This window comes from Talpa europaea (assembly GCF_964194135.1).
Source record: "Talpa europaea genome assembly, chromosome: 16".
NCBI lineage: Eukaryota > Metazoa > Chordata > Mammalia > Eulipotyphla > Talpidae > Talpa > Talpa europaea.
The window spans coordinates 38993564-39021508 of record NC_140084.1 but is presented as its reverse complement, the minus strand read 5'-3'; the positions used below and the strand labels follow the sequence as shown (position 1 = coordinate 39021508).

At 54.4% G+C, this 27945-nt stretch overlaps 1 protein-coding gene across 3 annotated transcripts; it reads right to left on the bottom strand.

The window, feature by feature from the left end:
- Positions 1-1249: 1249 nt before the first annotated feature.
- GPI (glucose-6-phosphate isomerase) lies at positions 1250-26542 on the bottom strand (the record flags this gene model as incomplete). Of its 3 annotated transcripts, none has more annotated exons than XM_084257356.1 (18): positions 1250-1645; positions 1753-1819; positions 1904-1979; positions 2156-2284; positions 4165-4241; positions 4392-4521; positions 5429-5581; positions 5711-5754; positions 6151-6211; positions 15041-15094; positions 16264-16308; positions 16799-16870; positions 17633-17779; positions 17883-17966; positions 23655-23774; positions 25005-25073; positions 25413-25503; positions 26421-26542. In XM_084257356.1, 18 exons carry the CDS (start codon positions 26540-26542, stop codon positions 1510-1512), a joined length of 1677 nt encoding a protein of 558 aa, XP_084113482.1. In that variant the 3' UTR covers positions 1250-1509. The 3 variants fall into 3 exon arrangements, with proteins under 3 accessions (XP_084113482.1, XP_084113483.1, XP_084113484.1); XM_084257357.1 differs by having other exon boundaries at positions 2156-2257; XM_084257358.1 differs by lacking the exon at positions 17883-17966.
- Positions 26543-27945: the final 1403 nt, after the last annotated feature.

The following is a 27945-nucleotide window of genomic DNA, read 5'->3' as shown; positions in this document are numbered from 1 at the left end:
CAATAAACAGCAGCTATAGGACAAGTAGAAGCTGCAAATGATAACAGTGGCAGTGAGGAAGGGCAGGTGAACAAGAAAGGGTCAATTGGTAGGTGTCAGTTCCTCCTGCAAAGGGAAGGCATGAGAACAGGCAGCTGGTGGAGCAGCTCAGCGGTCCCACTGCTGAGAGGTCCTTCCTGTGAAGCCAGGTTATCCTGAGAGTGTCAGCCTCTGTGAATCTTCACTTTTTTCTTCTGGTATTTGCTCTTCTATATGGCCAATTTCTATCACTAGGATATTCTCTGTTTTGAGTTTTTGTGGCAATAGTTTGCTTTTCCCTTACAAGAGCAAAAACACAAATCCTGGCTTTCCCCATCTGGGGAATGAATTTTGACCAAGTCAGAGTACAATGCATTAGTAGATGACCCAGAAGAAGAGGGGGTAAAGGCAGCCCGCCCACGGGGGCTGGGAGAGGGGCAGTACTTCCCCCTTCCAGATCCTTCTGTATCATGGCCCTTAGGCTGCCATTAACTCTGCCCATTGACTCTTTAAACAAAACTCCTTTTCTGCTTAACTGTCTAGACATTAGTAACTATGTTGAATTGAAATATCTGCAATTGAAAACAAGTAACCTGTTTAAAAACTTGTCTAACTCATGAAAAACTTACCTGTGTATCTAGCCAGGAGATACTCATCCTTGATGTTAGCCAGAATTCACCCAAAACAGACACAATCTCAATGGGATTTTAAAAACTGTCCAGGGGCCTCCCTGGTAGCACAGGAGTTAAAGACAGTGCTATCAAGCTATCACCAGCCACTATAGCACGAGTTCAATTCCCCGGCTGGCTAGGGAGCTACCCACATGGTGCGGCAGAACTCTCCTGTCTCTTCTGCTGCTCCCCTCAGCAGTGTATTTCAGTAGATCTGCCTGTTCTTCTCCCCACTCTTTCTGGTGAATCATCTCACCCCTGCACTCCTGGCTTACACTCCAGTTCTTGTATGCATAAATAAATAAATCTTTAAAAATAAATAAATAAAAACTATCCAGTGAACAGAATACATTATTTCCACAGTGACAGAGGTGAGGTGTGGGACTTGATGACAGAGGTGAAGCTGTCCTCGTGACTGTGACTACCTTCCCTCTCCTGACTCTGAGGACAGTCGTCCTCAGTCCAGAACGTTTGGTGCGTCCCTCTCCCAACTGGTTGCTCCCACTGCTGCACGGAGCACCGTCTGCATAAACATGAGGCCAAGCTACAACCTCCTGGATGACATCTTTATTTTTCTACCTGGCACAGGAACAATGTGAACAGAGGTCAGTTGCACTGAAACACTCCAGTCAATTGTAACATGGAGGACCGTGAACACAGAGGCGGGGGGGAAGTTGGCTGTTCCAGACCAGTATCCCCCGAAGGGTTGGTGGTCCCAGCTGGCAGCCAGACGGTGCTCCGGCCAGGACCATGCAGTGCGGACTCTGGTGAGGAGGGACAGGAAGGACGAGTTACAACTGGGCTGCAGTGGAACATGCGTTTATTGGCTTCTGGACTCACGCTCCTGTTTGATGAAGTTGATCAGCCCGTTGGTGGAGCAATCGTGAGAGGTGACGGGACTGCTTCCGTCAAGCTCAGGCTCAATTTTCTTAGCCAGCTGCTTTCCCAGCTCCACTCTGCCATGAAGAGGAGAGAGAATGGTACAGGGTTCCAGAGATGCTGGTGACAACCTGTAAGCCAACCCGCAAATGCTCCCCACTGCCCCCACCAATCAGCAACTCACCCCCACTGGTCAAAGCTGTTGATGTCCCAGATGATACCCTGAACGAAGATCTTGTGCTCGTACATGGCTGCAGAGATGGTGGACAATGACATTAGGGCTCCGTGGCGCTGCCTGGCCTGGCCCAGCCCGGCGGCCCCTCCCGCTCACTCACCAATCAAGGCTCCCAGGATGAATGGTGTGAGCTTGGTGAACACAATGGAGTTGGTGGGGCGATTTCCTTCAAAGATCTTCAGAAAACACCCAGAAATGTCCCCTAGTTAGTCATGATCCCATAAGCCCCAGAAGGGAAGTGCATACCGCCCAGGAGGCCAGGACATGCGCTGTATGAGCACAGCCCCTTCTACCTGCCGGTCCCCCTGCCTGCCCCATGGCTCCATCCCTCCTGCTCCCCACAAGTGCTGACCTTGTGTGGCAACAGCTTCTCTATCTCCACAGGACTCTTTCCTGCAGCCTGCAGCTCCTTCCGGGCCTCGTCCATTGTTTTCCCTTTCATCAGGGCCTCGGTCTGGGCCAAGAAGTTGGCCAGGAGGATCTGAGGAGAGAGACGTCCAGTTCTGCTTGGAAGCACCGGCTGGCTTCAGGTAGAGGGACAAGACTGCATGGCCCTGCCCAGGGCGGGTTAGTGCCTGCCCGGCTCCGGCTGCCAGCCCCAGTGCACAGCTCAGTTGGAGCGAGGGGCCGAGAGCCTCCACCTGACAGAAGTGGCAGTTACTTCCATGAGCAATGCATTGCATCACCTGACAGCTATCTTTTAATATCCCGAGGAGCAGAGGCGTCACCCATAATCACACGGCTCTTAAAAGTACAGTAAGCCCTCACTAAACGCTGCCGACAGGTGCTTGGAAACTACAGCTTCAAGCAAAGCCACACAATGAAAGCATGTCCTCCAATAACACCTTTTCATCCTGAATTCCCTGGGATTGGTTTTTTTCTCATCCATGTTAGAAAACTCCGAGTGAAACATTATGGCTGGAGGACCTGCCGTAGAAGACGGCAGAGGAGTCTCTCAGAGGGAGGTGAGAAGAGGAGGCAAGGAAGACTCCAAGCTAGAGAGGACTCAAGTCGCCGTGGCTGGTGCTGAGATGCAGAGAAGCAGAGATGAGTCAAGGAGGCTTCTAGAAATTGAGATTGACCCTCTGCTGTGTGGCGGCTCCTGCCTCCATGGCTGGCAATACCACTGTTGCCACCATTGATTGCCAGTAATTGGATGAAATAAAGAGTGGCTGTACTGTGGATGCTCACAAATAGAGTACGTAAGACCCCCTTCCCCTGTGCGCTGGACTGGACAGTCAATGACGGGTAAGATCGGGGGCAGACTAAAGAAGGCACTGGCTAGCCGCATGTCTGCGACTCCTGACGACCTAAGACAGGCGCAGTCCCCGAGGGGATTCAGCATAATAAACTCTGGCGTTCATGTTAAGCAGAAAAGACCCCCTCTGATGTTACAGGAAAGGATGGCTGTGCATTGGCGCCATAAGCAACCAACAAACACTGCCTGAAAACACTGAGACACACACCGTTAATCTTTAACTTACAATTCAATAGCCCTGTGCTTGCACTGCCCAGCTGTGTGCTTTAAACTGGTTTAGCTGCTTTTAGAACATGCTTAAATATATGACTAAGAAAAAGTAATCATTGTGATTTTATAGTAAATGCTAATAACAAATAATAATATGTGGTCATTAAGAACTAATGTTATGATAAATATATGAAACATGATCATAATAAAAATCATGTAGGTAATATTTAAGTTAAGGTTAGGATAACAAAGACCTCCTCTGAGTAAATTACAGTAAGTGTTTGATTCATCGATAATTGTACTTAAATGGAATTTAGGTGAAAAACAATATGTAATAATTCTTGCTATGTTTCACTGCATATCTGATGTATGATTTACCACAAACTGTGAAAAATAATCTTAGGTAATCGTCACAGAAATGTATAAAAAGAGGTTGATTTTAATAAATTGCACTCAGATTTTCACTCTCCCTTGAGTGTGTCATTCTTGTCCCTCGCTCTAATTCCTTCGACCACCTTTCGCTCGTTCTCAATCCCTGAGACTGTCTCGATCTCCCGCCGCCGCTGGGCTGGTCCGCGGCACTGCTGACAGCAAGGAAAACTAAACCTTGGTCCTTAACCATCTGGAAATGAATTCTGCCAATAAAGGGACACAGTCCTGATGATGCCCGGACTTTGACCCGTGAGGACCGGAGCAGAGACCCAGCAGCACCTGTGCTTCGGACCCTCAGAACTGCTCATAAGTGGGTATTGTCTTAAGCCACTGTGTTTGTAGTAATCTGTTGCAGCAGGAATCGAAAACCAATCCTCCCGCTGAGCAATGGCTGGGTCTTAGGAGGTGGGGGTGTGACATGAGCCTGAGAGAGCGTGACGAGGGTCGGGGTAGGGGCCTACCTTGTGATGCAGACCCTTCCTTATTGGGTGCTGGGTCTGGACCGGGATGAGGAAGTCACAGGGTATCATCTTGGTGCCTGTGAAGGGCACTGTGGTCACCAGGTACCCCCCTATCAGCCCACAGAGCCACCCATCTGCCTACAGGAGAGCAGTTTCCCAATGGGGACATCTCTGAAGGGGGCCTTCCCACTGCAACCCCACTCCCACCCTGGCCAGAAGGGCCTTACCTTGGTGGATGAGCTGGTAGAAGGCATGCTGGCCATTGGTCCCCGGCTCCCCCCACACAATGGGGCCTGTCTGGTGGTCTACGCGGGCGCCAGACTTGGTGACGTACTTCCCATTGGACTCCATGTCACCCTGGAGTGGGGACAGAAATCCTCCACCTGTAAGCCTTGCTCTTTCACGCACCATTCCCAAATCCTGCCTGGGATGTCCTGGCCCTGGGAGGGCTCTGTGGACATGAGCCCTTTACCTCCCTTCCCCATGGGGACACGGGCTCACACATTTCGGGCAGACCCTGTGCAGGAAGGGCACGTGGCCAGAGGCAGGCATGGAGGCCTGGGGAGGACTTCGCTGAGAACAGAAGTGGGTCAAAATCTTCAACCAATTTCTTAAGGGAGAGACAGACTGAGGTCTAGTGGACAGTCTCGAGGGCTGTCACAACTGGATGCTAGGCTGTGGGGAACCTTGGCCCCCCCTTCAACAACAGGATTTCCCTTCAGGTACTGGTGAAGCCCCCTGAGCCCGCCCAGGGGCGGCAGGGCAGGGACAGGGATGTGCTAAACAAAAGCAGGGGCAGAGGTAGAAGGGCTGCCCGGAGCAGAATCGGGACTAAGAGAGGGGCTGCTCTGGAGACTCGGAGGGCTAAGGACTGTGAGTAGCCCAAAGAGGCACCACAGAGTAGGTGCGCAAGGGCAGTGCAAACCACGGAGGCCTCAGCCCATCACAGCACACACAGTGATGTCCAAGAGAGAAGCCACCCAGCTGGGCCCCAGAGCCAGAGTCAGGCCAGGGCCGCCTGGCCAAGACACGTGATAGCCAGTCAAGGGCCCACAGACGTCAAACTCGGCGGACGCTCAGATCCAACAGCCGCTGCTCATGAAGACTCACCATGTGATGGGGAACAGACACAATCTTGGCCATACCCAAAGGCAAAGGGGGAAAAGTCCCTGAAGGAGCCAGAACCTGGGCCCCTGGGCTCATGGGCTTCCCAGGTACCTCCCCAAGTTCCACTGTCCCCAAGACCTGGCCAAGCAACTGGTACCTGCTGGAAGTAGGCAGCAAAACGGTGCATGTACTGGTCATAGGGCAGCATGGCGTGCGTCTCAGACTCAAAGCAGTTGATGTACCAGACACCCAGCAGAGCCAGCAGGACGGGGGCATTCTTCTCCAGGGGCGTCGTGCGGAAATGATTATCCTGAAATTAGGGCGTGGGGGTGGGGTGGGGAGCTGAGCAGTGTCCAAGGAGGGAGGGAAAGAAGCAGAGAGGCAGGGAGCGGGACCAACCACACATTCTCTTGGCAGAGAACACAAGCCCGTCACTTACCATCCAGTGAGCCCCCGAGAGCATTTGCTCGAAGTTGTCAAAGCCTGCAACACAAAAGCAGCATCCACAGGGATGGTCACGCCCCAGCCTCCTGCCATGGGCACATTGCTTCTGGAAATCTGGCTGGACATGGAGCCAGAAGGAACAGGATCTGGAGGATTTGGGCTACAAAAAGCCTCCCCCATCAGAGCTGGCCCCGAGTGAAACGCCAGCAAACCCTGCCTGGTGCGAGAGGTGAGTGGGGCTGTGGCTGTGAGGGGTGGAGAAGAGCAACCTATAAACCCAGAAAAGAACTCGGGCCTTCCCTGTGGCCTAAGAGAAATGTTCCAGCCAACAGCAGAGGGGCCAGCAGCATGTGAGGACAGGAAGGTGTTCAGGGACACGAGACCCTCGCCCCGACCTCAGCTTATCTCCCAAGACGGAAACACACAGGCACTCACCCACATGCAGCGCGATGGAGAGTCCAATGGCTGACCACAGCGAGTAGCGCCCGCCTACCCACTAGGAGAGACAAGAAAAGGTGCTGAACAAGGGTTGGCACAGCCCGCCCCCCTCCCTCCTGCCACAGAACTTGCCCCTGACCATGATGCTCTTCCACAGGGACAGCTTGAGTGCCTGGGTCCAACCCACCTCTTGGAAGCAAGTCAGCAGGCCAGGCGCCGGCAACGCTCGGGCTGACTGACAGGGCCAACTACACCATGACGGATCAAAGCCACGAGACACAACCAAGGACCTTACCGTAGCCGACCCTGCCTCCTCAGGCCTGCTGCCCAGTGCCTCCTACCTGTGCCAGCCCAGCCTCCTCAGACACTGTCAGCCCAGCGCCTCCTACCTGTGCCAGCCCAGCCTCCTCAGACCTGCTGCCCAGCGCCTCCTACCTGTGCCAGCCCAGCCTCCTCAGACACTGTCAGCCCAGCGCCTCCTACCTTTGCCAGCCCAGCCTCCTCAGACACTGTCAGCCCAGCGCCTCCTACCTGTGCCAGCCCAGCCTCCTCAGACCTGCTGCCCAGCGCCTCCTACCTGTGCCAGCCCAGCCTCCTCAGACACTGTCAGCCCAGCGCCTCCTACCTGTACCAGCCCAGCCTCCTCAGACCTGCTGCCCAGCGCCTCCTACCTGTGCCAGCCCAGCCTCCTCAGACACTGTCAGCCCAGCGCCTCCTACCTGTGCCAGCCCAGCCTCCTCAGACCTGCTGCCCGCGCCTCCTACCTGTGTCAGCCCAGCCTCCTCAGACACTGTCAGCCCAGCGCCTCCTACCTGTGCCAGCCCAGCCTCCTCAAACCTGCTACCCAGAGCCTCCCACCTGTGCCAGCCCAGCCTCCTCAGAACTGCTGTCCAGCACCTCCCATCTGTGCCAGCCCAGCCTCCTCAGATCTGCTGCCCAGTGCCTCCTACCTGTGCCAGCCCAGCTTCCTCAGACACTGCCAGCCCAGCGCCTCCTACCTGCGCCCGAGCTATCTCCTTGGACACTCAGAGATCACAGAATCCCATACCTGTGTCTGGCCCTGCCTCCAAGCTCAGTGACAGATCCAGCATCTCATACCTGCACCACGTCTCATCAAATATCAACAGATCCAAGGCCTCATACCTGTGTCTGGCCCTGCTTCCTCAGACACTGATAGACCCCAGTGCCTCATACCTGTTTCTAGCCTCTTGGAAAACTGACAGAACCAGCACCCCCTACCTGCACCCAGACACAATTGCCTGAACAACAAAAGACCCAAACCCTCCTACCTGCGTGCTCCTACCTCTTCAGACACCGAAAGACCCAATGCCTCCTACCTGAGCCTGGCCTTGCCCCTTCTGACACTGACAGATCTGGCGCCTCATACCTGTGCTCACTCCCAAGTCCTCTCAGACTGGATGGCAGACCCACTGCCTCCTACCTGTGTCTAGCCCTGCTTCAGAGGATACTGACAGACCCAGTGACTCATACCTGAAAATTGACCAGTCTTGGTGCCAGCCCCGAGACACACTCTGAGACCTGGACCTACAGACACGGGCCTAGGCCTCCCATTCACACAGCGCCTTCCCAGGCCATGCATGTGGGTTCCACTTTGTATCATCAGAATCCTCAGACCCCCATTCACATCTTCCTAACGACCACTTGTGGAACACCTACCACGTTTCACACAGTCAGTGGAAACAGTCTGGAGAAAGAAAGAGAAAAATGGATAATCATGCCAATAAATGTGAAAATGAAATAGAAGTGCTCGGGAGGCAGGAAAGCCAGTACTGAAACCAATGATAAAAGCAACCTGAGCCCGAACCTGAAGAATGAACAAGCATTACCCAAGCAAACAGTGAGGAAGGAGAAACATTCCACCAGCCGGAGCAGCACATGCAAAGGTCCTGTGGCAAGAGCAGCCTTTCTCAATAGTGAGAGAATTAAGTCCCACAGAAAATGTTTCTCAGTTCCTCTAAGGATGGTCTGAGGCTAGTACCCTTTTAGGTCTAAAGGAAAGATTCTAATCCATGACATCCAATAATGCCTTGGGACACAGGCAAGGGACAGAGGGCTTAGTTCTCTCCTGGAAACCCACTAAGACAGGCTGGACAGGAAGAAGAATGGTACAATCTAGAAGGTGAAGGAAGGCGTGAGGACTGAAGGCAAGTGTGCTGGTGAGAACGGAAGCAGGAGGCCGTGTACGGGCCCCAGTGACCGGACAGAGATGACTTTCCTCCGGGAGGGAGACAGAGGCGGCTTCAGAAGTTTCAATCAAATAGCAAGAATTAGAAGGAGAGACTCAAGTGTGGACCCCAGGTTTCCAGCTTGGGCAATGGAATGAATGGTGAGGCCCTTACCCGACAGCCCCACGGATCACAGTACCCACCACAGACTCTCAGCTCTCACCTAACAACTCAGTACTAGAAAGTGGACTGAGGAAAGAGCTGGTCCTCAGACCATCAGATGCCAGGCTGCTGCTACCTTGGTTGAGACCTGGTCCTCAAACTTCACTCTGGGGGAATCAAGCAATGCCAGGGTCTGACCTGCACCTCCGGACACGGGCCTCTGGAGCTCACCCTCACCTGCAGGGGGGCCTCTCCGAGCAGGCCTGGCAGATGCAGCTCCTCTGCCGAGGTTCGATGTTCTGTGCTTCACCTAAGCCAGACCTGACTTATCTCCAGGCCTGAGGTTACCTTTTTTCTCACCTGGGTAACTCCCACCCTAAGCCAACCAGACTTCAATGCCACAGACCACACCTGGAACTGGTATAGATCCTCAGACCTCGGCAATACCCTGAGCTCTGCCCATCATACCTGACCGGGGTGCTGAGAACAGGTTGTTGACCTGGCACAGGACATTCTTCCAGTCCGACCTGATCCCCAGGGTGCCCCAAACCTTTCCAGGCTGAGGTAGATACACATACTTACGACGACTCTGGCTTTTCCTTAATGAGTCCATATTACCCACCTACCCGTTCCTGGCCCCAGCTCCAGAGGTCCCAACTATAGGTCTCACCCACCTCCTCAGCCACACCCATCATGCACTGCCCCTCCCATTTCACCCAACAAGCCCGGGATGCTGATTTGTACCTGAACATAGGTGGCAGGAATCCACCTAACGTCAAGTTTATACACCTCTGCCCAGGTGACCCTGGGTCCATGGAGTCACTAAGAAAACCAAGTCAGCTCACCTGAGCCAGACCAGGCCCCAAGGATATCACCTGCAAAACCCAGGTGTACATACTTCTGGCTTCAAAGCCCTAGACTAAGAGGGCCACATGCATCCACTCACGTCAAACTGAGGCCCGCAGACCCCCTAGGAGTCCCGTACTCAGCCTTCCTGCAGAAGCACCAGAGCTGAGGGCCTGACCGGAGAGGCCACTCAGCCATGCAGGCTTACCCCTGGTTCTTCAGACCTCAACATGAAGACCCGAAGGTTCAAGGCTGTGCCTGAATACAGCACCTGAAAAAGTCAACTCTATCTGTGTTCAACCCTAACTCTTGAGCCTCAAGACACCAGCCTTAGCAGATGGGTTTTCCTACCTGCCTCTGACACTTCACAGGTGGCGGCCCAGCTCAACCTACCTATCGACTGACCCTGGGTCCTCGGACTGCACCTGGCAGGCCAGCTCTACCTACCTGTGCTTGACCTTGGCTATTCAGACCACACCTGGTGGGAAAGTGCTACCTACCTGTACCTGATGATAGGTCCTTAGACCAAATTTGGCAGATAAGCTGTGCCTACCTGTACTTGACCTCGGCTCCTCAGATCACACCTGGCAGACAATATACATACCCCTGGTTCCTCACATTGCACGGGAGAGCCAGCTCTGCTTACTTGTGCCTGACCTTGGCTCCTTAGATGACACCGGTGGGTGGGCTCAGCTCACCTGTGGCTTGATCCAGGGTCCTCAGAACACTCCTGGCAAGTCAGCACTGCCTACCTGACTCTGCCCTGGTCACTCCAACCTCAACTGGAAGGCCAGCCTTGTTTAACCTGTGCTTGACCTGGGCTCCTCAGACCTCATCTGGCAGACCAACTCTGCCTACCTGTGACTGATCCTGGGTCCAGACCTCACCTGGCCGGCCTGCTCAGACTATGAATACATTACCCCAGCTCCTTACACTGCAGCGAGAGGGTCAGTTCTGCCTATCCATACTTGACCTTGGCTCCCCGGAACACAACTGGCAGGCCAGTTCTTCCTACCTGTGTTTGACACCAGGTCCTTGGATCACACCTGGAAGGTCCATTCTACCTACCTGTGTTTGACCCTGGCTCCTCAGACCTCACCTGGCAGGTCAGCTTTATCTACCTACATAAGACCCTGGCCCCTCAAATCTCACCTGGTGGGCCAGTTCTGCCTACCTGTCGTTTGACCTTTCCCTCTCAGACCAGACTTCTGCACCGATGCTTGACCTTGGCTGCTCAGATCTCACCTGCTGGACCAGCTCTGCCTACCTTGGCTCCTTAGATGGTACCTATTAGGTCAGTTCTACCTGGCTGCATTTGACCTTGGCTACCAGAACCCACCTGCCAGGCCAGCTCTGCCTACCTGTGTTTGACACTGGGTCCTCAGACCAGATCTGGCGAGCCAATTCTTCCTACCTGTGTTTGATGCTGGACCCTCACACCTCACCTGGCGGGTCATTTGGGTTATTTGCACTTGACGCTGGTCCTTCAAACTACACCTGGTGGGCGAGCCAATTCTTCCTACCTGTGTTTGATGCTGGACCCTCACACCTCACCTGGCGGGTCATTTGGGTTATTTGCACTTGACGCTGGTCCTTCAAACTACGCCTGGTGGGCCAGTTCTGCCTACCTGTGTTTGACCTTCACTTCTCAGACCTGCAGTGCAGCTCTGCTACCAGTGTTTGACCTTTGCTCCTCAGACATAACCCGGTGGGCCAGCTCTATCTACCTATAAGTGATGCTGGTGCTTCAGACTCCACCTGGCACATCAATTCTATTACCTGTGCCTGATCCTGGTCACTCCAATCGCACCTGGAGGGCCTGTTTCACCTACCTCTGTTTGACCCTGGGTCCTCAGACCTCATCTGGTAGACCAGCTCTGCCTACCTGTACTTGACCATGGCCACTCATATGACATCTGGTGGACCAGTTCTACCTACCTGAGCTTCACCTTGACTCCTCAGACCACACCTGGCCATCAGCTCTGTTACCTGTGTTTGATGCTGGCTGCTCTGTCCAGTCCTGGTAGGGGAATGGATACTACTTACTAGTTCTTGACTCATGGATACTACTTACTAGTTCTTGACTCTAGCTCTTTACAGCACACCTGGCAGGCTAGTTCTGCCTACCTGTGCTTGACTTTAGCTCCTTGGATGACACTTGGTGGGCCAGCTCTACCTACCTGTACTTGATCCTGACTCTTCTGATAACTGGCAGGCTGTTTCTGCCTACCTGTGCTTAGCCCTGTGCTCTGCAAACCACACCTCCAAGTCATTTCTGTATTTCTGCACTTGGCTGTGGCTCCACAGATGACAACTGGCAGGCCAGTTCCACCTACCTGTGCGTCTTCCTAGGACCTGAGACTGCACTTGGCAGACGAGCTCTATCTCCTTGTACCTCATCTCAGTTGCTCACATTTCGTTCAAGACATCTGGTTCTTACTTAGCCTCCAATGTAACTCACCGAACAGGCCCTGTTTTGTGAACCTGCTGTTTCCGGCTTCATAGACCTTACCTGACAAACCCAGCTCTACACACCTGAGCTTAACCATGCTGAGAGACCCAAGGATACAAATCCATACCGAGCGTAGATTCCTTAGACCTTACCTGAAAAACTCAATTCTATGCCTGGCCGCCACGCCTCAACCTCATAAGCTAGCACCGAAAGTTGTATGTGCCTACCTTGACCTTACCTAGGAAATCCAGATCTATTCCCGTGTGCCCAATCCTGCCCCTCAGATCTCACCTGAAAGCTCTATCCACTGGCCATCACTTGAGATTCTCGGAGGTCTAAGAGAACCACACTAGATGGTGACCCAGGCCACCTGACAGGTCTGCTCGACCTTCCTGGGCCTCAGCTCAAGTGTGGGACAGAGTTTCAGAACTAAGTGTGGCTTTTCAGGCCACGCTTCTGTCCATCCTTGGTTTCATAAATATCACCTGAAAAACACAGCAATCTCACCTGTGCTCGACCCAGATTCAGAGGACAAAGCAGATCCCGACCTTAGCAGCTCAGACCCCACCTGAGACCCAAAAGTACAAAACATGTATCTTACCTCAACTCCTCAAGCCTCACCTAAGAGACCTGCTTACACGCGTGAGGCAGACCCAGAACTCATAAGCCCTCCAGAAGGATGCAGAACCAACGCCAGGCCCATGGAGCTGTGCATCACCAGAATTGCTCAGGCCTCACCTGAGGACACACTCGTGACCTGGGCCCCATCATGGATTTCAGTCCTCACTTACCAGACTCAGCCATCTGCCCATCTCTGGCTCCAGTGACCTCACGCAACGACCCAGTCCTACCTCATGTGCCTCATCTCGGCTCCTCCGGCCTTCCCTAAAGAACTTGTGATGCCAGTTGAGAGCTCAGGGAGACCTCAGCAGACCCACCATGCAAACCTAACCTGACAGACTCGTCCCTTCACCTGACAGGTTCCTGGCTGCTCACCTCAGCCTGAAGAAACCTTGGAGAGAGCCCAGTGGCGCCAGAGAGTGTCTGAGTGGCCCCCCGGCACAGGCCTCTAGACCCTGACCTGTCATGTACTCTTAGGCCACACCTTCCTGACAGAGCACTGCAGTCAGTTCACCGGTCTGTCCTCCATGTGCTCCAACTCCCCAGTCCTTACCTTTCATAACCAGGTACGTTCCCAGCTCTCCCTAATCTGGGCTTCTCATACCCCACCCCAGTCAGACCCCAAAGGCACAGACCACGCCTTGGACTGATTATAGATCCTCAGGCAACACTCTGCCCTCTGCCCATCACACCTGCTCAGGATGCTGAGAACCAGGTGGCTGACCTGGCACAGGGGACTCACCTACGTTTGCCTAATCCTAAATTCAAAGTTCACATCATTTCATATGAGCTTCCAGCTACCCACTACCTGATGTTCACCTTTCAGAACTGGTCAGAAACACCCAGCGTACACACCTATCCCCTGCCATAGACCTCAACTCACAGACACGGGGTTAAATACTTGTCCATGTCTTTGGCTCCTCGGGCCTTATTTGACAGATACAGCTCTTAATTATGAAGACACAATTCCAGAATTCACAGATCTCACCTGTACTTGACCTGTCCTGGCTCCTCCTCAGAACTCACCTGTACCTGCCTGTTCTTCAAACCTTACCAACCCAAATTTACTCTCCACTATATGCTGACTCCAGCTGAGCCTGAGAGACCATACAGTTTACCCCCATACCTTGCCTGATCCTGAAACCTGGAGCTGCCCATGGCTGGCCCCAGTGGACAAGGCCTCACCATTTATACATACCGTGGCCAGGCTGGACGCTTCTGATCTTACCTGAGAGCCAGAGCAATAGCCCTACACCTCTCCTGCACTCCTCTATCTCACCTGAGAGATCCCCTAGCTCTAGAAACTTCACTGTCTCTGTCCCTGGCTCCTGAGACGGCACCTTCTCGATCCAGCAACATGTACTCTTAGTGCCCAAGCAGGCTCTCCCCCAGCCACTATGGCGCGGGTTATGACCCGTCTTGTGCAGGAGGTCTTCCCTGCACCCACCCTGGCCACTCAGGGCTCACTGGCAGCTCCAGTCCATGTGTTCGTGCTCAACTGTCACTCCTAGGCCTTACCTGGGAGACCCAGGCTTCTCCCTAAGCCACTCTCCACGCATCTGCCTGCCAGGCACTTTCAGGCAATGCGAACCCGGAGCGGGACACAACCTTGTTCTGGGGGTTCCTTGGGCGGCAGGAGCACTGCACATCTCTGACCGCCGCCTGCTCAGGCTCCAGGTCCCCGGGGGGAGGTGGAAGTGGCTCCCCCTCCTTGGTCAGGTTTGCAACATCTGCTAGAAGCTGCACAGTGTGTCTCCACCAGGGTTCCTCCTCTGAGCCCCCAGAGGGCACAGAGTGACTCTTCTCAATTCTCCCAAGAATGGTACATAACTATTCCCATTCTAGAAAGAAGTTAACTCATTAACTTAATTCTCTCCCAGACCCCAAGGCCTTCAGAGCTTTCAAAGGTGACGCCTGGGGATGTTGCCACCAAACAGAGAGCTTCGGGTCAACAGGACTGTGGGAAAAACCCGGTAGGATGACGCCCGCTACGGTCACTGACTTCAGAGCAGCCACGCCACACTCTGCACTGCACCCCTATACCCCAAAGCTGCAGCCCTTTTTACACTCAGCAAGGCTGCAGGGAAAGCTCCTGCTCACTGCTTGGCCTGGCTATGGCTCTAGCAGAGGCGTCCATGTGACGTCTGTGGCCAGCAGGGCCCACAGCTCCACAGGCCAGGCCCGCACCTGCTCTGTGCTGTCCCTTAGCAGCTGCAAGGCCCCTTCCCAGGCTGCCCAGCCACACCTCCCACCTCACCCTGACCCTTGGCCTTTAGAGTTGGTGACTGCAGTTCAGAGAAAGGTCATCACTGAGAATAACTCACCACCTCAGCTTAGTGAGGCGGGCAGGGGCGGCTCTGGTTACCCCATCCAGGGGAGGGCCACCCAGGCCTTGCAAACTGGGCTCATCCTTGATGGAAGCGGCACCCCCATCCTGACTGGGCTGCTCCCACCCAACAAGTCTCTCTAAGGATCTCCTCTCTGCCTCTCCAAAGCCAGACATGCAGCAGATGCTCAATAAATGTTGATCTGACCTCACAGCCCCTCATCCTTGGCTCAATGCTCATGACTTGGCAAAGGACACAGAATTCACCCAGCACAAGGAAGTGCCTTTACTTACATCCCAGAACTCGAACATGTTTTGAGGGTCAATTCCAAACTCCTTCACTTTACCCTAGAAAGGACAAAGGGCAGGAAGAAGGAAGCACGTGTTAGCTGGCACACTAAGACGCGAGACATGCTCTTCATGCTGCGGGAGCACCCCCACCTTCCTGAGTACCAGGTGGGGCAGGGCTGGGGTGGCCTGTGGAGGAGGGTAGAGACCAGGAGCTGCCCCCACTCAAGCTGGACAGCAGGTGGCCTGCACGCAGCACACTAGTTATCTGGCGCCAGCAAAGTCCCCTGCAAGGAGCGGGCCCACACACCATTCTATGTCTGTCAAGGGCAGCAGCTCCCCAAGATACCTGGGAACCCAGCCGAGGGCTGACCCTGAGCACTGGCTAGGGCCAAGCTCAGACACCTGATAAAGCACTGGAGGATCTGGGGGGGCCGACTACCCCAGGCAGCCCTTGACAGATGGCAGCCCTAGTCCTCACATACTCCGGCCCCTGGGCAGACACAGGCAGCAACCCCTTTCCTAGGCCCTCATGACTGGTGTGAGCTCTGCCATCAGGGGGCAGAGAATGGTGCTGTGGTCAGACAGTCCTAAGATTCTCTCCTGTCTCAGGATGAGCCCTGGGGAAGGGATGCAGCGAGGGCGTGAGGGGCTGCTCACAAAGACCTTGGCTCTAACAACACCCAGCATGTGGCAGCTGCTCAAAAGAGCTGGCACTGTCTGCTCCAGAGCACAGCCCAGCCTGCCCTGCCTATCCAGTTCCGTGCCACCTTGCACAGGTAAGCTGGAGAATTGGCAGGCAGGTGACCCACACGCTACGCTGGAATCACTGACCCACCAATCCCCGAGCCAAGTCCGCCCTTCACTGAGCCCCCACTCCTGCCCAGCACAGCCCACTTAGGAGAGGCCGGTACAGTAGAGCAGAGGCCAAGGGAGGTCCTGTGCATGGGGTGCTCTGGAAATTAGGCTGGGAGACAGACGGGGTTAATACCACCAACTGCAAGGCCTCGTCAGAGCTACAGACATTTAACGGAAGAATGAAGAAGAGACAAGGACCCTTGACCACCCACACCCCTGAGAGGCAACCGGCTTCCATCTCATTGGAAGGGCTAAGGGCCCCAAACCTGGGAACCACATCACAGCTTTTGTACCCTGAAAGGTCATGACCCAGGGTTAATGACTTCTGCGGGGGAGGGGCTGTGTGAGGGGTGGCCCACACAGACACTTACCGTGTTGGTGGAGAGGGCAACAAAGTGCTTCGAAACTGCAGAGGGCTGCAAGAGACAGACCAGGTCACAGTGAACCCACCCAGGGCCAACCAGGGTGATGACCCTCCCATTTCTGCAGAAACCAAGGACCCACCGTTCCCTGCCCTGGGTTCTGAGGATACTGAAGGAGCCTGACGTCCAGGTCACGAGGGCAGAGGGCTCAGAGGCCAGCCTGCCCATCCTCCTCACAGGCACACAAGGCCCAGGAATGTGCCTCCCCTGGAAAGTGGGTGCGGCCAAGGCAGAAGATCTCACTAGGCCCGGGAGCCTTAAAGAAAGGGCTGCTAGAGCAGGTTTTGTCATGTTTGGGGTGTCGGGGCTGGCAAAGCCAAATACTTTCAAGCAGAAAAGGCAGGCACCAGAGATGCTGCCTCCTACTGCCAGCTTAAAGGGAAATCAGGCTATCAGGAGAGGCCTGGCCATGCAGGGGGTGGGCAGGTAAGGAAATCCACCCAGTGCCTCCCACCTCCCACCCATCGCCCACCCTAGTACTCACATCCTTGGCGGACAAAAGAAACCACTCCTTGGCAGTCTCTGCATTTGTGATGGTCTCCTGCGTAGTAAAAGTCTGCAGCAAGACAGCAGAGTGGTCAGTCCCCAGCTCAGCTGCATGGGGCCTCAAGCCAGGACCCAGCAGCAGAGGCCACCAGGGTGCCCGGCTGCCAGTGCATGAGGGCCAGTGACAGTCACGCCACATCACCTCCACCATGTGAGTGGATGTGTCTGGGTGGGGCCCAGAAGTGGCAGCGTCATCCTGTGATTCCAGAACTTTGCAACGGAGTGGTGGTAGGGGTCCTAGGAGAAGGCACAACTCCCCTGTGCCCCCCTCCACCCCACATTCTGGTCAAGGCCAGGACATCTTCCAGAGGGGCTGTGACCTCGCCTGGGGTGCCCTTCCTCCCAGACTAGACTATATCTCAGGATTCAAATGGAAGACCTGTTTCCCGCACACTGATGTGATTAAATTGGGCAAAATGACTATAGACAAAACCTTTACATCATAATCTGGATACAGTTCTAGGGTCAGAAAGCAGACATTTGGGACAGATCTCTAAGAAACACATGACTAGCCCCAGGCTGAGCTCAAAGCAAGAGGGTGGGGCCTGCAGGCCAAGGTTGAAATTGACGAATGTGGGCTTTCAGAGGGTAAATCAAGTCTGCAAAGGGACAAGCAGCAGTGTGAGGACAGCTGTACTGGCCAAATCCACAAAGCGAACACACTCAGGTCCTCAGGAGGGTCCGGTGCCCAGGGTATTGGGAAAGCACCCACCAACCCTGCCCCACCCCGACCCCAAACACTGGGGAGCCAGTTTGGGTCCCCGGTCTGTACCTTGGAGGCGATGATGAACAAGGAGGTCTCGGGGTTCAGTGCAGCCAGAGTTTTGGCAATGTGGGTCCCATCGATGTTGGAGACAAACCAGACCCGGGGACCTCCTGAAGAGTATGGCTTGAGGGCTTCGGTCACCATGAGGGGTCCCTGTGGGGAGAGGGGCATCAGATAACTGCAGAGCCCCTAAGAGGTGGGGACAGCCAATTCCCATCGCTGGAGAAACCAAGGCTGGGCAGAGCCCTCTCCTCACCAAGTCGGAGCCGCCAATGCCGATGTTGATGATGTCCGTGATGCTCTTGCCCGAGTATCCCTTCCAGTCCCCGCTCCGGACGCGCTAGCACAGGAGGGAGATGCCATCAGCCCAAATCCCCTGAGCAGAAGCTGCTGCCCAGGATGCGGTTAGATCCACACCCTTCCACCTCAGTCCCAGTCCAGGCCCTCCCAGAGGCCTACGCAATCCCAGTGACAGGCCCCTGCCACATCACCCCCAACTAGACCCTGTTTCATCATCAGCAAAGTGGGCAACATCCCACCTCACAGCAGCACAGCTGGAATCTGCAGGACAGTATGTCGGAGACCAAGAGACGTGCAGTGCCAACTTGTGACTGGTCTGTGTAGGGGATGGGTATCAGACAGGCATCCTCCTCAAGGACCCTAATGACTCGGCCTCTGGGGACTCATCCCTAAGCCCCCTGACCCAGGGCATAATAGGCTGCCCTGTGCACCCCAGGACGCAGCCAAGATGATAGACGGCAGAAGCTGGGTTAGGAATGGCCTCGCAGCTTCTGCCTTGCTCTCCCCTGTCACTCACTTTTGGGGAAACTGTCTATTACATCATAAGCACACTCATCAGGCATGAATGAGAACGCCCCTGGAGAATCCTCCAGAAACCACCAAACCCTCAGAAAAAGGGAGCCCTGGCCATCATCTCCATGACAACCCTTCCCTGAAGTCCCAAACCAACACCAACCAGTTAGCTATTCCTGAGTTTCTAACCCCCAGAAACTATGTGAGATGATAAATATTTATTGCTGTTTCCGGCCAAGTTTTGGTGTTTTTTTGTCATATAACAACAAATAGCTAAAGCAGATCTTGGTATCAGAGGTATGATTCTACCATAATGGAAACCTAAAAGTGTGGGCCGGGGCCTCCCTGGTGGCCAGGGATTAAAATCTCAGCACAATGAAGCTATTGGCAGCCACTGCAGCACGAGTTCGATCCCTGGCCAGGGAGCTACCCACATGGCGTAGCAGACCTCTCCTGACTCGCCCGCTGCTCCCCTCAGCTGTGTATTTCAGTCGACCCACCTGTTTTTCTCTCCACCCTGTCTTTGATGAATCCTCTCATCCCCAACACCTCTGGCCTACACCCCAGTTCTTGGACGCATAAATAAAATAAAAATCTTAAGAAAAAAAAAAAAAGCTCAAAGGTCCTTGAGTCGAGAATTAATCAAAGTCTAAGAGACACTAGGGAAGACTGTAGCAGGAGCCTGATAGTCCTCCACGGGGCAGCTGGAGGAGATTTAAAGAATGGGAGGGGAAAAAATAAAATAAAATGAAGAATGGGAGGAAAACAATGGAAACCAGAGGAAAGAGAGTCCTTATCATACTGCAAAGGAAGGGCTAGCCACGTTGCTGTCTGTGTTAATGGGGACAGTGCAAAATGTACCTCTTGAGTTGCCGATCTAGCTACAGGCTGCGTTAAAGGAATTGCCTGGCTTTTAGTGCTTACAATAAAAGGGAAGAGGAGAGAAAGGAGCCAAGAGAACTTTATAACAAAAAATCAGGAATTTTTTGTTTGAAAATTTCCACATCTCTAGGCAACAACTGATGCTAAAATGCTGGTTTCTTGGCAAAGATCAAATCCAGGGCACTGTCACAAAAGCACAATCTAGAGCAGGAGCATGAAAGGAGGCCTTTAGATGCTGTTTCTACCAGCAATAAGAGGGTTGAGAAAACCACGCCGTGGCAACACAGACCACCTCTCTGTAAAAAGGAGGACCAAATGCAAAGCCAAAAGCCTTGAGGAACAATTCCTGTCTTTTTTTTTTTTTTTATACAAGAACTGGGATACAGGACATAGGTGCGGGGGGGAGGTGGTGAGAGGATTCGACAGAGACAGAGTGGGAAGCAGAACAGGCAGACTGACTGAAACACACTGATGAGGGGAGCAGCGGGCGAGTCAGGAGAGGTCTGCTGCGCCATGTTGGGTCACCTCCCTGGCCAGGGATCGAACTTGTGCTTTAGTGGCTACGGATAGCTTCATAGGTTGTGTCTCAACCCCTTGCGCCACCAGGGAGTTCCCACAATTCCTAAGTCTTGAGTCCTAACCAAGCAACTAGTGACATGTGTCCGGCTGGATTTCAGAATGGCCTTGGACTAATGCCTCCTGTACGCCCCTTCCACTCCTGTTCTCCCCCTTTTGAGAAGGAATTACTCTGTCAGTTATCCTATGCCGAGCTCACCCTTGCATGTCAGCTATGAGAGGGGTAAATAAATGGGTCTTTAATTCATGTCTTCAGATCAAAAGACACCATATTTGAGTTACATTAAAGAAAACACAGGTACTGGGCCTCCCCGGTGGCGCAGCAGGTTGAGCGCAGTGCTGTGAAGCTGTCCAAAGCCTCTGCAGCTTGGGTTCAATTCACAGCTGGCCAAGGAGAAACCCACATGGTGCAGCAGACCTCTCCTGTCTCACCTGCTGCTCCCCTCAGCAGTGTATTTCGGTCCTTCTGCCTGTTCTGCTCCCCACTCTGTCTCTGGTGAATTCTCTCACCCTCTTGTGCCTCTGGCCTGTACCCCAGTGCTTGTATAAATAAATAAATCTTAAAAAAAAAAAAAGAAAAAAAAACACAGGTACTGCTGCGGGGTGCCTAATTTCAATGGTGAGGGTCTAGATTTCCAGCAGCTACTGGAACGGAATATGGCCTCAGGGGGTGAGCAGCACAGTGAATCACTGCCAGCCAGAAGCCACCATAACAGCCAGCTCCCTGGGGTGGTTCCCAGGATTTCACCTCGTGGCGCTACATTCCATCCTTGCACGGGCCCCTCCCACTCTGTCCAGAGCTGACCTATGCAGCCAATAAGGTTTCAAAGAAATCAAAGGGAACTTCTGAGGCTAGCTCGTACAATACCCTGAGGCACTCTGACTGTTCTCTCAGATGGCTCCCCCTGGGGGAAGTTGGGTGTCCAGCCGAGGGTGAGGAATGGGCACTCCCACCAGCAGCACTATTACTGTGTCACACTGAAAGTGGATCCTCCAACCCTGACCATCCATTAGAGGAGTGCGACCTAGGTCAAGGTCCTTTTTTTTTTACATTTTAAAAGGACGGAGTTACTAGAAAGAAAAAGAGGCACCTGCACAGTCACAGGCAGGCAGGAGAGCTGCCAAGGGTCAGTATCTTAACCACAGCTAAAGGGATCTGACCAGAATCAGCCGGTTCAGTCACTGCAATTCCTGGCCCACATAACCGGTGATTGCTGTTCCCAGCTGCTAAGTTTTGGAGCAATTCGTTACACATCAGCCAACAACATTTACGACCTGCCCTTCCCCAAACCAACAAGATGCAGCAACTCCTTTTGTTGGGGCATAGAAGAACTGGGGTGCGGGCCAGAAGTGTGGAGGGTGAGAAGATTCACCAGAGACAGAGTGGGGAGCAGCACAGGCAGACTGAATGAAATACACTGCTGAGGGGGGCATCAGGCAAGACAGGAGTGGTCTGCTGGGCCATGTGGGTCAGCTCCCTGGCCAGGGACCTAACTCAGGAGACTTAACCCTTAGGCTACCAGGGAGGCCTCACCTTCTATTATTATTTTTTTTTTTTAAAGATTTATTTATTTATTTATTTATACAAGCACTGGGTACAGTCAGAAGCGCGGGAGGGTGAGAGAATTCACCAGAGCCAGAGCGGGGAGCAGAGCAGGCAGACTGACGAAGTTACACTGCTGAGGGGAGCAGCGGGCGGCAGGAAAGGTCTGCGCACCATGCGGGACCCTCCTTCAGTGGCTGGGGAGCAGCCAGTGATCGAACCGGCGCCGCAAAGGCTGCAGGCAGCTTCGCAACCCAGCGTTCAACCGGTGTGCCACCGGGGAGGCCCACTTTCTATTATTTTTAAACAGTAAAGTGATCAACTGCCATGGGAATCTTTCCACCAATACAAACAAAATAAGTTGCTCAGTTTCTCAACCCTCAATCTCATGGTAAATGTTCTGTAACAATAAAGTTCCTCTTCCCCACCGTCACCAAAAAAAAAAAAAAAAAGTTAAAAATAAAGTATCTGCTTCCCTGGTGGTGCAAGGGGTTAAGCACAGCGCTATGAAGCAGAAGTTCGATCCCTGGCCAGCCAGGGAGCTACCTACATGGCACAGCAGACCTTTCGTATTTCCCGCTGCTCCCCTCAGCAGTGTATTTTGGTAGATCTGCTGTTCTGCTCCCTACTCTGTCTCTGGTGAGTCCTCTCACCCCCACCCCTCTGGCCTATACCCCAGTTCTTTGTATGCATAAATAAATCTTAAAAATAAAAATAAAGCATCCCAGAAAGGGAAACACAGACTATCTATTAATATAAGAACACACACCTTTATTTGACCAGATGGGGTTTTATGACACATGTCAATTTTGTAAGTTCCTTTCCAACTTCATAGTATATTGTGAATCACATGGCAGGTCAATGAAATCTTGGCTCCCTAATTCCTAGCCGTGTCAAGGACTATGGTAGACGATGTTGAAGTGCTGACTTTACTCATTGGGCCTCTGATAAAAGAGTTCAGTTGTTTTGGCTTCTGCCACTACCACTACCCATCCTGGGGCACATCCTCACCCATCTTGGCTAACTTTGAAGAGCTGGTGTGTGTTCAGCCATGGGTGTGTTCTTCACCATGGAATGGCTGCCATTCAGCAGCTTTTTCTGCGACTATAAATATCCCAGCAGCCTGAGTCAGGTATGCCCACAGCCAGCTGTAAGAGAGGGCTTCTCTGGAAACAGCATCCCAGATGGCCAGGGCCACGATGTCCACCCGACAGCCTGACCACACACGGTCTCATCAAACAGAACCAGGCTTCCAGGACACATCAGCTCTGCCACTCACAACTTGTGGCTGGAAATGCCCCTGCCCACCATACCAACCATGGCAGGGGGCATTTTGGAATCCAGATTCCCACCAGCATCCTGAGCATGCCCCACCCCAGGAAGTCACTCCTGTGGCTGCCCAGATCACCTCCTGACACTTCAGGTCAGCAAATGGCTCTTGGCCAAAGCAACCAGACTTTGACCAGCCTACTAGTGTCGGGGACAGGCTAACCAGATCCCAGATTATGACTCCCAGTGACACCTAAGTCTGACACACAGACATGGACACACCCAGAGAGACACGTAGGGCTCTGGACATCACCCTTGGACTCCAAGTATGACGACGCCTGCAGGCCCTTGTAGAACCACTGCTGAGATGAACGTGGTTGATGTGAAATTCCTAGCTGGTATCTGAGGCAACCCAACACCCCCGCGCACGGGAGAGGAGGCAGTTCGGCACGCTGACACGGACTCGGGGACACCACATGGATAGCAGCCCAAGAAGCTGCAGGAGAGGGGGCGAAAAGTGAAGCCATGTGCGTACATGTTCACTGTGTATAGGCTTCAGAGATGACAGGTGTGCAGAGGAGATGACAGGTGTGTGTGGATATACTCGAGCACATGCAGCAAACATCAGAAAAGATCTCCCAAAGGCTGCCTCTGGACAGTTGGGTGGGGATATGATCAAGGAAAGACATTTTATTTTATCTGGTTCTAACTAAGCCAGGCCACACTGTCCCCATGAGCCCATAGGTGCCCATGGCTCAGGAAGGAGGTTGCTCCACTGCTGCCAGTGAGGGGTTCCTAGGGTGAGTCTCACACAGATCCCTCCCCCCACCGCAGGGCTGAATCCTACTTGCAAGGAGAGTGTAGGGGGTGCCCATCAGGCTCCCCAGATTCCCAAAGACATGCACGCACCTGGCCAAGGGCAAGTCCTGCTCAGCAGCTGCTTACCTGGCAGAAAGACTTCATCTTCTCCAGGACCTTGTTAACTTCTGGCATCACATCCTTGCCATCCACCAAAATGGGTGTGTTGGACCGGTTCCGCAGGGCCACGTGTAGCACTGCTCGGTCCTGGGGACAAAGCAGAATGTGAAGATCCCCGCCCCAGGGCAGCCACGCTCCCAGCAGAGCCCAGGGGTACAGCATGGCACTGGCAGCCAGCTCGTTCAAGCAGGCCCGAGGTCTGCCAGCACCACACTCGCACACTCAGGCCCCATGGTGTGTCTATAGATGTAGGGGCCACCCCAGGACCTGAGGGAAGGCAAGACAGTCACAACAGAAGGGGTGACCAGGTAAGTCTAGGACGGCTCTGAGGACCCAGAGGTGCTCAGGAAGCCAACAGTCCAGGAAAGGAAGGAGTGAGCAAAGGCAGAGAGCAGTGACAACAGAGGTCAGAGCCAAGTGGCTGCAGAGGACCAGGGTTCATGTGGGCTAAAATAGTTTCATCTTCCTGATGAGAAAACACGATATTTGCTGGCACCTTCTGAAAATTGCCCCTCACCCCTTAGATGGAAGACAAGGCATGAAACTCAAGCTTCTCCCACCATGCAACCCCATCACAGACTCTAAGTCTGTGCCAGGCAGCTGGCCTTGTCACCTGAGAGCAACCATCCGTCATGCCGAGGCCAGCAGAAACAGGTCTAAAGACCCCAGGTGGGCAGGAAAGGGATGGTCTCCAGACTCCAACCCAGAGGGAGGCTCCCTAAGGTGAAAAGCTTCATGCCACCCTGCCCTCCCCATTCCTGTCCCACACTCCATAGGCAGATGGACCCTCCAGGAAGTCCTCCTTGATTGCAGCCTCCTTCAGCCTCGTCGAGCAGTGCATGACAGGTTTAAAGCTTTAATGCTGACTTTGTCTCTCAATGACTTGAGCTCTGAGCCTCAGGGTTTCTCATGTGAGGTTCCAGGCTTCCTTGGAAATTCAGAAATAGGGCCCCCAAGGAACCAGCCTGGACACTGCTTCTTACTGACTTCTCCCACTGAGGAGGTGGGTCTTCTGACATGATTGTCAAAAGATAAGACTTGCAGCAAAAATCAGAGTTAAGTTTGCTGAGCAAGCCTTGAGAAGCTCTCTGCCTGCAGGCCGGAGAAGGGCTCTCCCTAGGCAGACACTGAGCCCCCTTCCCCGTTCACCGGAATAGGCTGCCGGCCTAGGGGAAGACACACCCCTCATTAAGCAAAAGCGTTGCCTAAGAGAAGGAGTGAAGACACCACTGATACCACTAACAGTCGACGAAATCTGAACAGAAGGAAGAGGCCCTGGAGTGTATGCAGAGTCCGGTGTCCACCAGGTCAGCTCACCTCAGTGAAGTTAATCTTCTCGCCGCTGAACATACGCTCCCGGGCAGCCTCCACACCTCTGGACTTGGCCTGGGAAGAGAAGACACTGAGGCCTGGCCCCACCCCACATGGGGCCAAGAGTCCCAGCTCTCAATCACAAGGTTTGGTGCAGCCAACAGTGGATGACAGATGGCTGTGGCCTGGCACCCTCCCCACTGCTTGGGAAAGGCCTGCTCAGACATCAAGCCCCAGGGGGTTTGGGGCTGCTGCTTAGACCTGAGCCAGGGGCAGAGCGCAAGGGTTTGCATCAGCACAGGGGCAGTCAGTGAAGTCCCCTAAAAGGAAGGAAGCAAAGGTGCTCAAGGACCTGGGGGTCACCTGGGGGCCACCTGTGGGTCACGGGCCAAGCCTCGCAAAGCGGAGCATTACCAGGTTCACCAGCATCTGCATCACATTCTCTGTCACCAGGTTCTTGGAGTAATCCAGCAAAATACGCCCATGGTTGGTGTTGAGGTTCAGGCTGCAGAAAGATGGCAGATGCTGCTGACCACACCCCAGGTCTCTCCAGCCTGCTCCCTGACCAGAGCAGCTTCCATAAAAACCATCCTCCCTGTGCCACGCCCCTAAACGGGCCTCAGTTACAGCAGTGATGTCTGTCACCTGCCCACCCACCCGGGCTGGGCAGCAGCTGCACAGCTGAGTTTCCCTCAGCTGAAACCCAGCTGAGGGATATGAAGACACAGCGCTGGGCACAATGGCCCCTGGGAGTGCCCATCCCCTCCGGGAGCATCCACCGTTACTCAATTCACCAGGAAGGAACCCAGGAGCCAGGAACTTCCAGCCCGGAGCCACAGACCTCCCCTCCCCAACACCATTCCCGCCGCCCCCGTAAGATTTCCTCCAACAAGATTCCTCGCCATTTCCTGGTTGGCCACAGGTCTCCGGACCTGGCCTCCTCGGCAGAAGCCAATCCGCGACGACGTGGCCCCCCTTCCACCGCATCCCCCCGCAAATGCTCTCGCTCTGCCCAGCCCCGCAGACGGCCCCCAGCTCGGGGGCCCTTCCCCTGCTGCTGCGTCAGCGAGGGCCCCTCCTCACAAGGGCGGAAGGGCTCCCTTCTCAAAGAGTGGGGGGCTGGGCGTGAGAGTGAGAGCGAAGGGGACGGGAGGGGGCTGTCCCTGTGCAGGGGAAGCCGAGGAGGGGCCCAGGGCTCATGACTAAGCGGCGCGGCGCCGACACCCCTGGCGCGCTCGCGAGCCCCCAGGAACCTGTTTCAAGGAGGCGTCAAGGACGAAGCGCGGCCTGGGCCCGGGCCCCCATCCCTGGCCCCCGGGGACCGCCACCCGGGCCTCCGGACCCTGGGCCTGCACTGCCCGACCCCGCGCGCCCGGGCGCGGCCCCCGCACGTCCAGGCGGCGCCCCCCGGCCCGCGCGCACCTGAAGTGGTTGAAGCGTTCCTTGTCCCCTTCGAAAAGGTGGCGCAAGTTGAGCTTTGAGCCGTTCTCGCGGTGCCATTCCCGCAGCTTCTGGAAGTGCGGATCCTGGGAGAGCGCGGCCATGGCGAGACCGGTTGGGTGCACGGACCGGGACGTGAGCTGGAGGAAAAGGGGGCGGGCGGCGCGCAGCGAGCAGAGGCCGGGGGCGCGCGGCCGTCTTTATGGCGCAGGCGCCAGCCCCGCCCCGCCCCGCCCCGCCTCCCGGCCCGCAGCGCCCGCGGGCGGACCTTGCCCGCGCCCGCGCCCGCCTCCCTGGCCCCCCGGGTACCCCGCCGCAGGGCGGCCCCGCTCTCCCGCCGCCGCCTGCGTGTGTCTGGGGCACCGCGGCCGAGCTCCCTGCGCCCCTCTCTGTTTCATTCATTCGTTCACTCGCTCGTAACTGCGAGCAACTTCCGTGCTACAAGCAGTGTCCCTGATGCCGCGGATACTTAGGTGACAAGTGGGTAAAATACACGGCAAGTGAGGTGCTGGGTGAGTGCTGCTGAGAAAAAGGAAACTGGAGAGGGTGCTGGGATTAGGGCCTGCAATTTTGAATAGAATGGTCAAGGGAGCGCTTACTAATGAGGTGACCTTTGAGCCAAAGCCAGAAGTAGGCCAGGAAGCTAGCCAGTGGGCTACCTGGGGCAAAGTGCTCAGGTCAAGGGAAGATCCACTGCAGAATTTCTGAGCAAGGTTAGATGCTACAGAAGCAGAAGGAAGCAAGTGTGGCTGGGGTGGAGTGAACGAGGGAGTGATAGCAGATGAGATAAAAGGAGGGGCCCCCCTGGTGGCGCAAGGGGTTAAGATGCAACCTATGAAGCTCTCCACAGCCACTGCTGCAGAGTTGGATTCCCAGCTGGCCAGGGAGCTACCCACATGGCGCAGCAGACCTCTACTGACTCGCCCGATGCTACCCTCAGCAGTGTATTTCAGTCAGTCCGCCTGTTCTGCTCCCCTCTCTGTCTCTGGTGAATCCTCTTACCCCCTGCATCTCTGACCTGCATCCCAGTCTTGTACACATAAATAAATTTTTAAAAAAAGAAAAGAAAAAAAGAATTGACAATTTTCTGGTGTGAGAGAACAGTCACAACTGACTTCCAGTTTTATACCTGAGTTCCTGGAAAACTGAATTGTCAGTACATCCTGGAGAGATGCAATAGGGGAAGATCATGATCTCGTTTTTTGGATGGGTTATTTTTCAAAACCTACTAGATGTCTAAGTGGAGGTTTTGATTGTGTATTGTGTCTAGAATGCCGGGGAGAGAAGGTTCAAGGTGGAGAAACCTGGAGTCATCAATGAGTAGCGACTCTGATGAGACTGTGTGGATGAGAGGGAGTGAATGTTGTCAGAGGGGAAGCGGTCCAAGAACCGGGGATTCAAATTGAGCTGCTCCACGCCCCGTTCCCCCGGAGGCCAGTCAGCTAGGGAGTGTGTCCGGTCCTGTCCCAGGTCTAGGCCTTCCCCCAGCCCTCCTCCCAGCTCCATG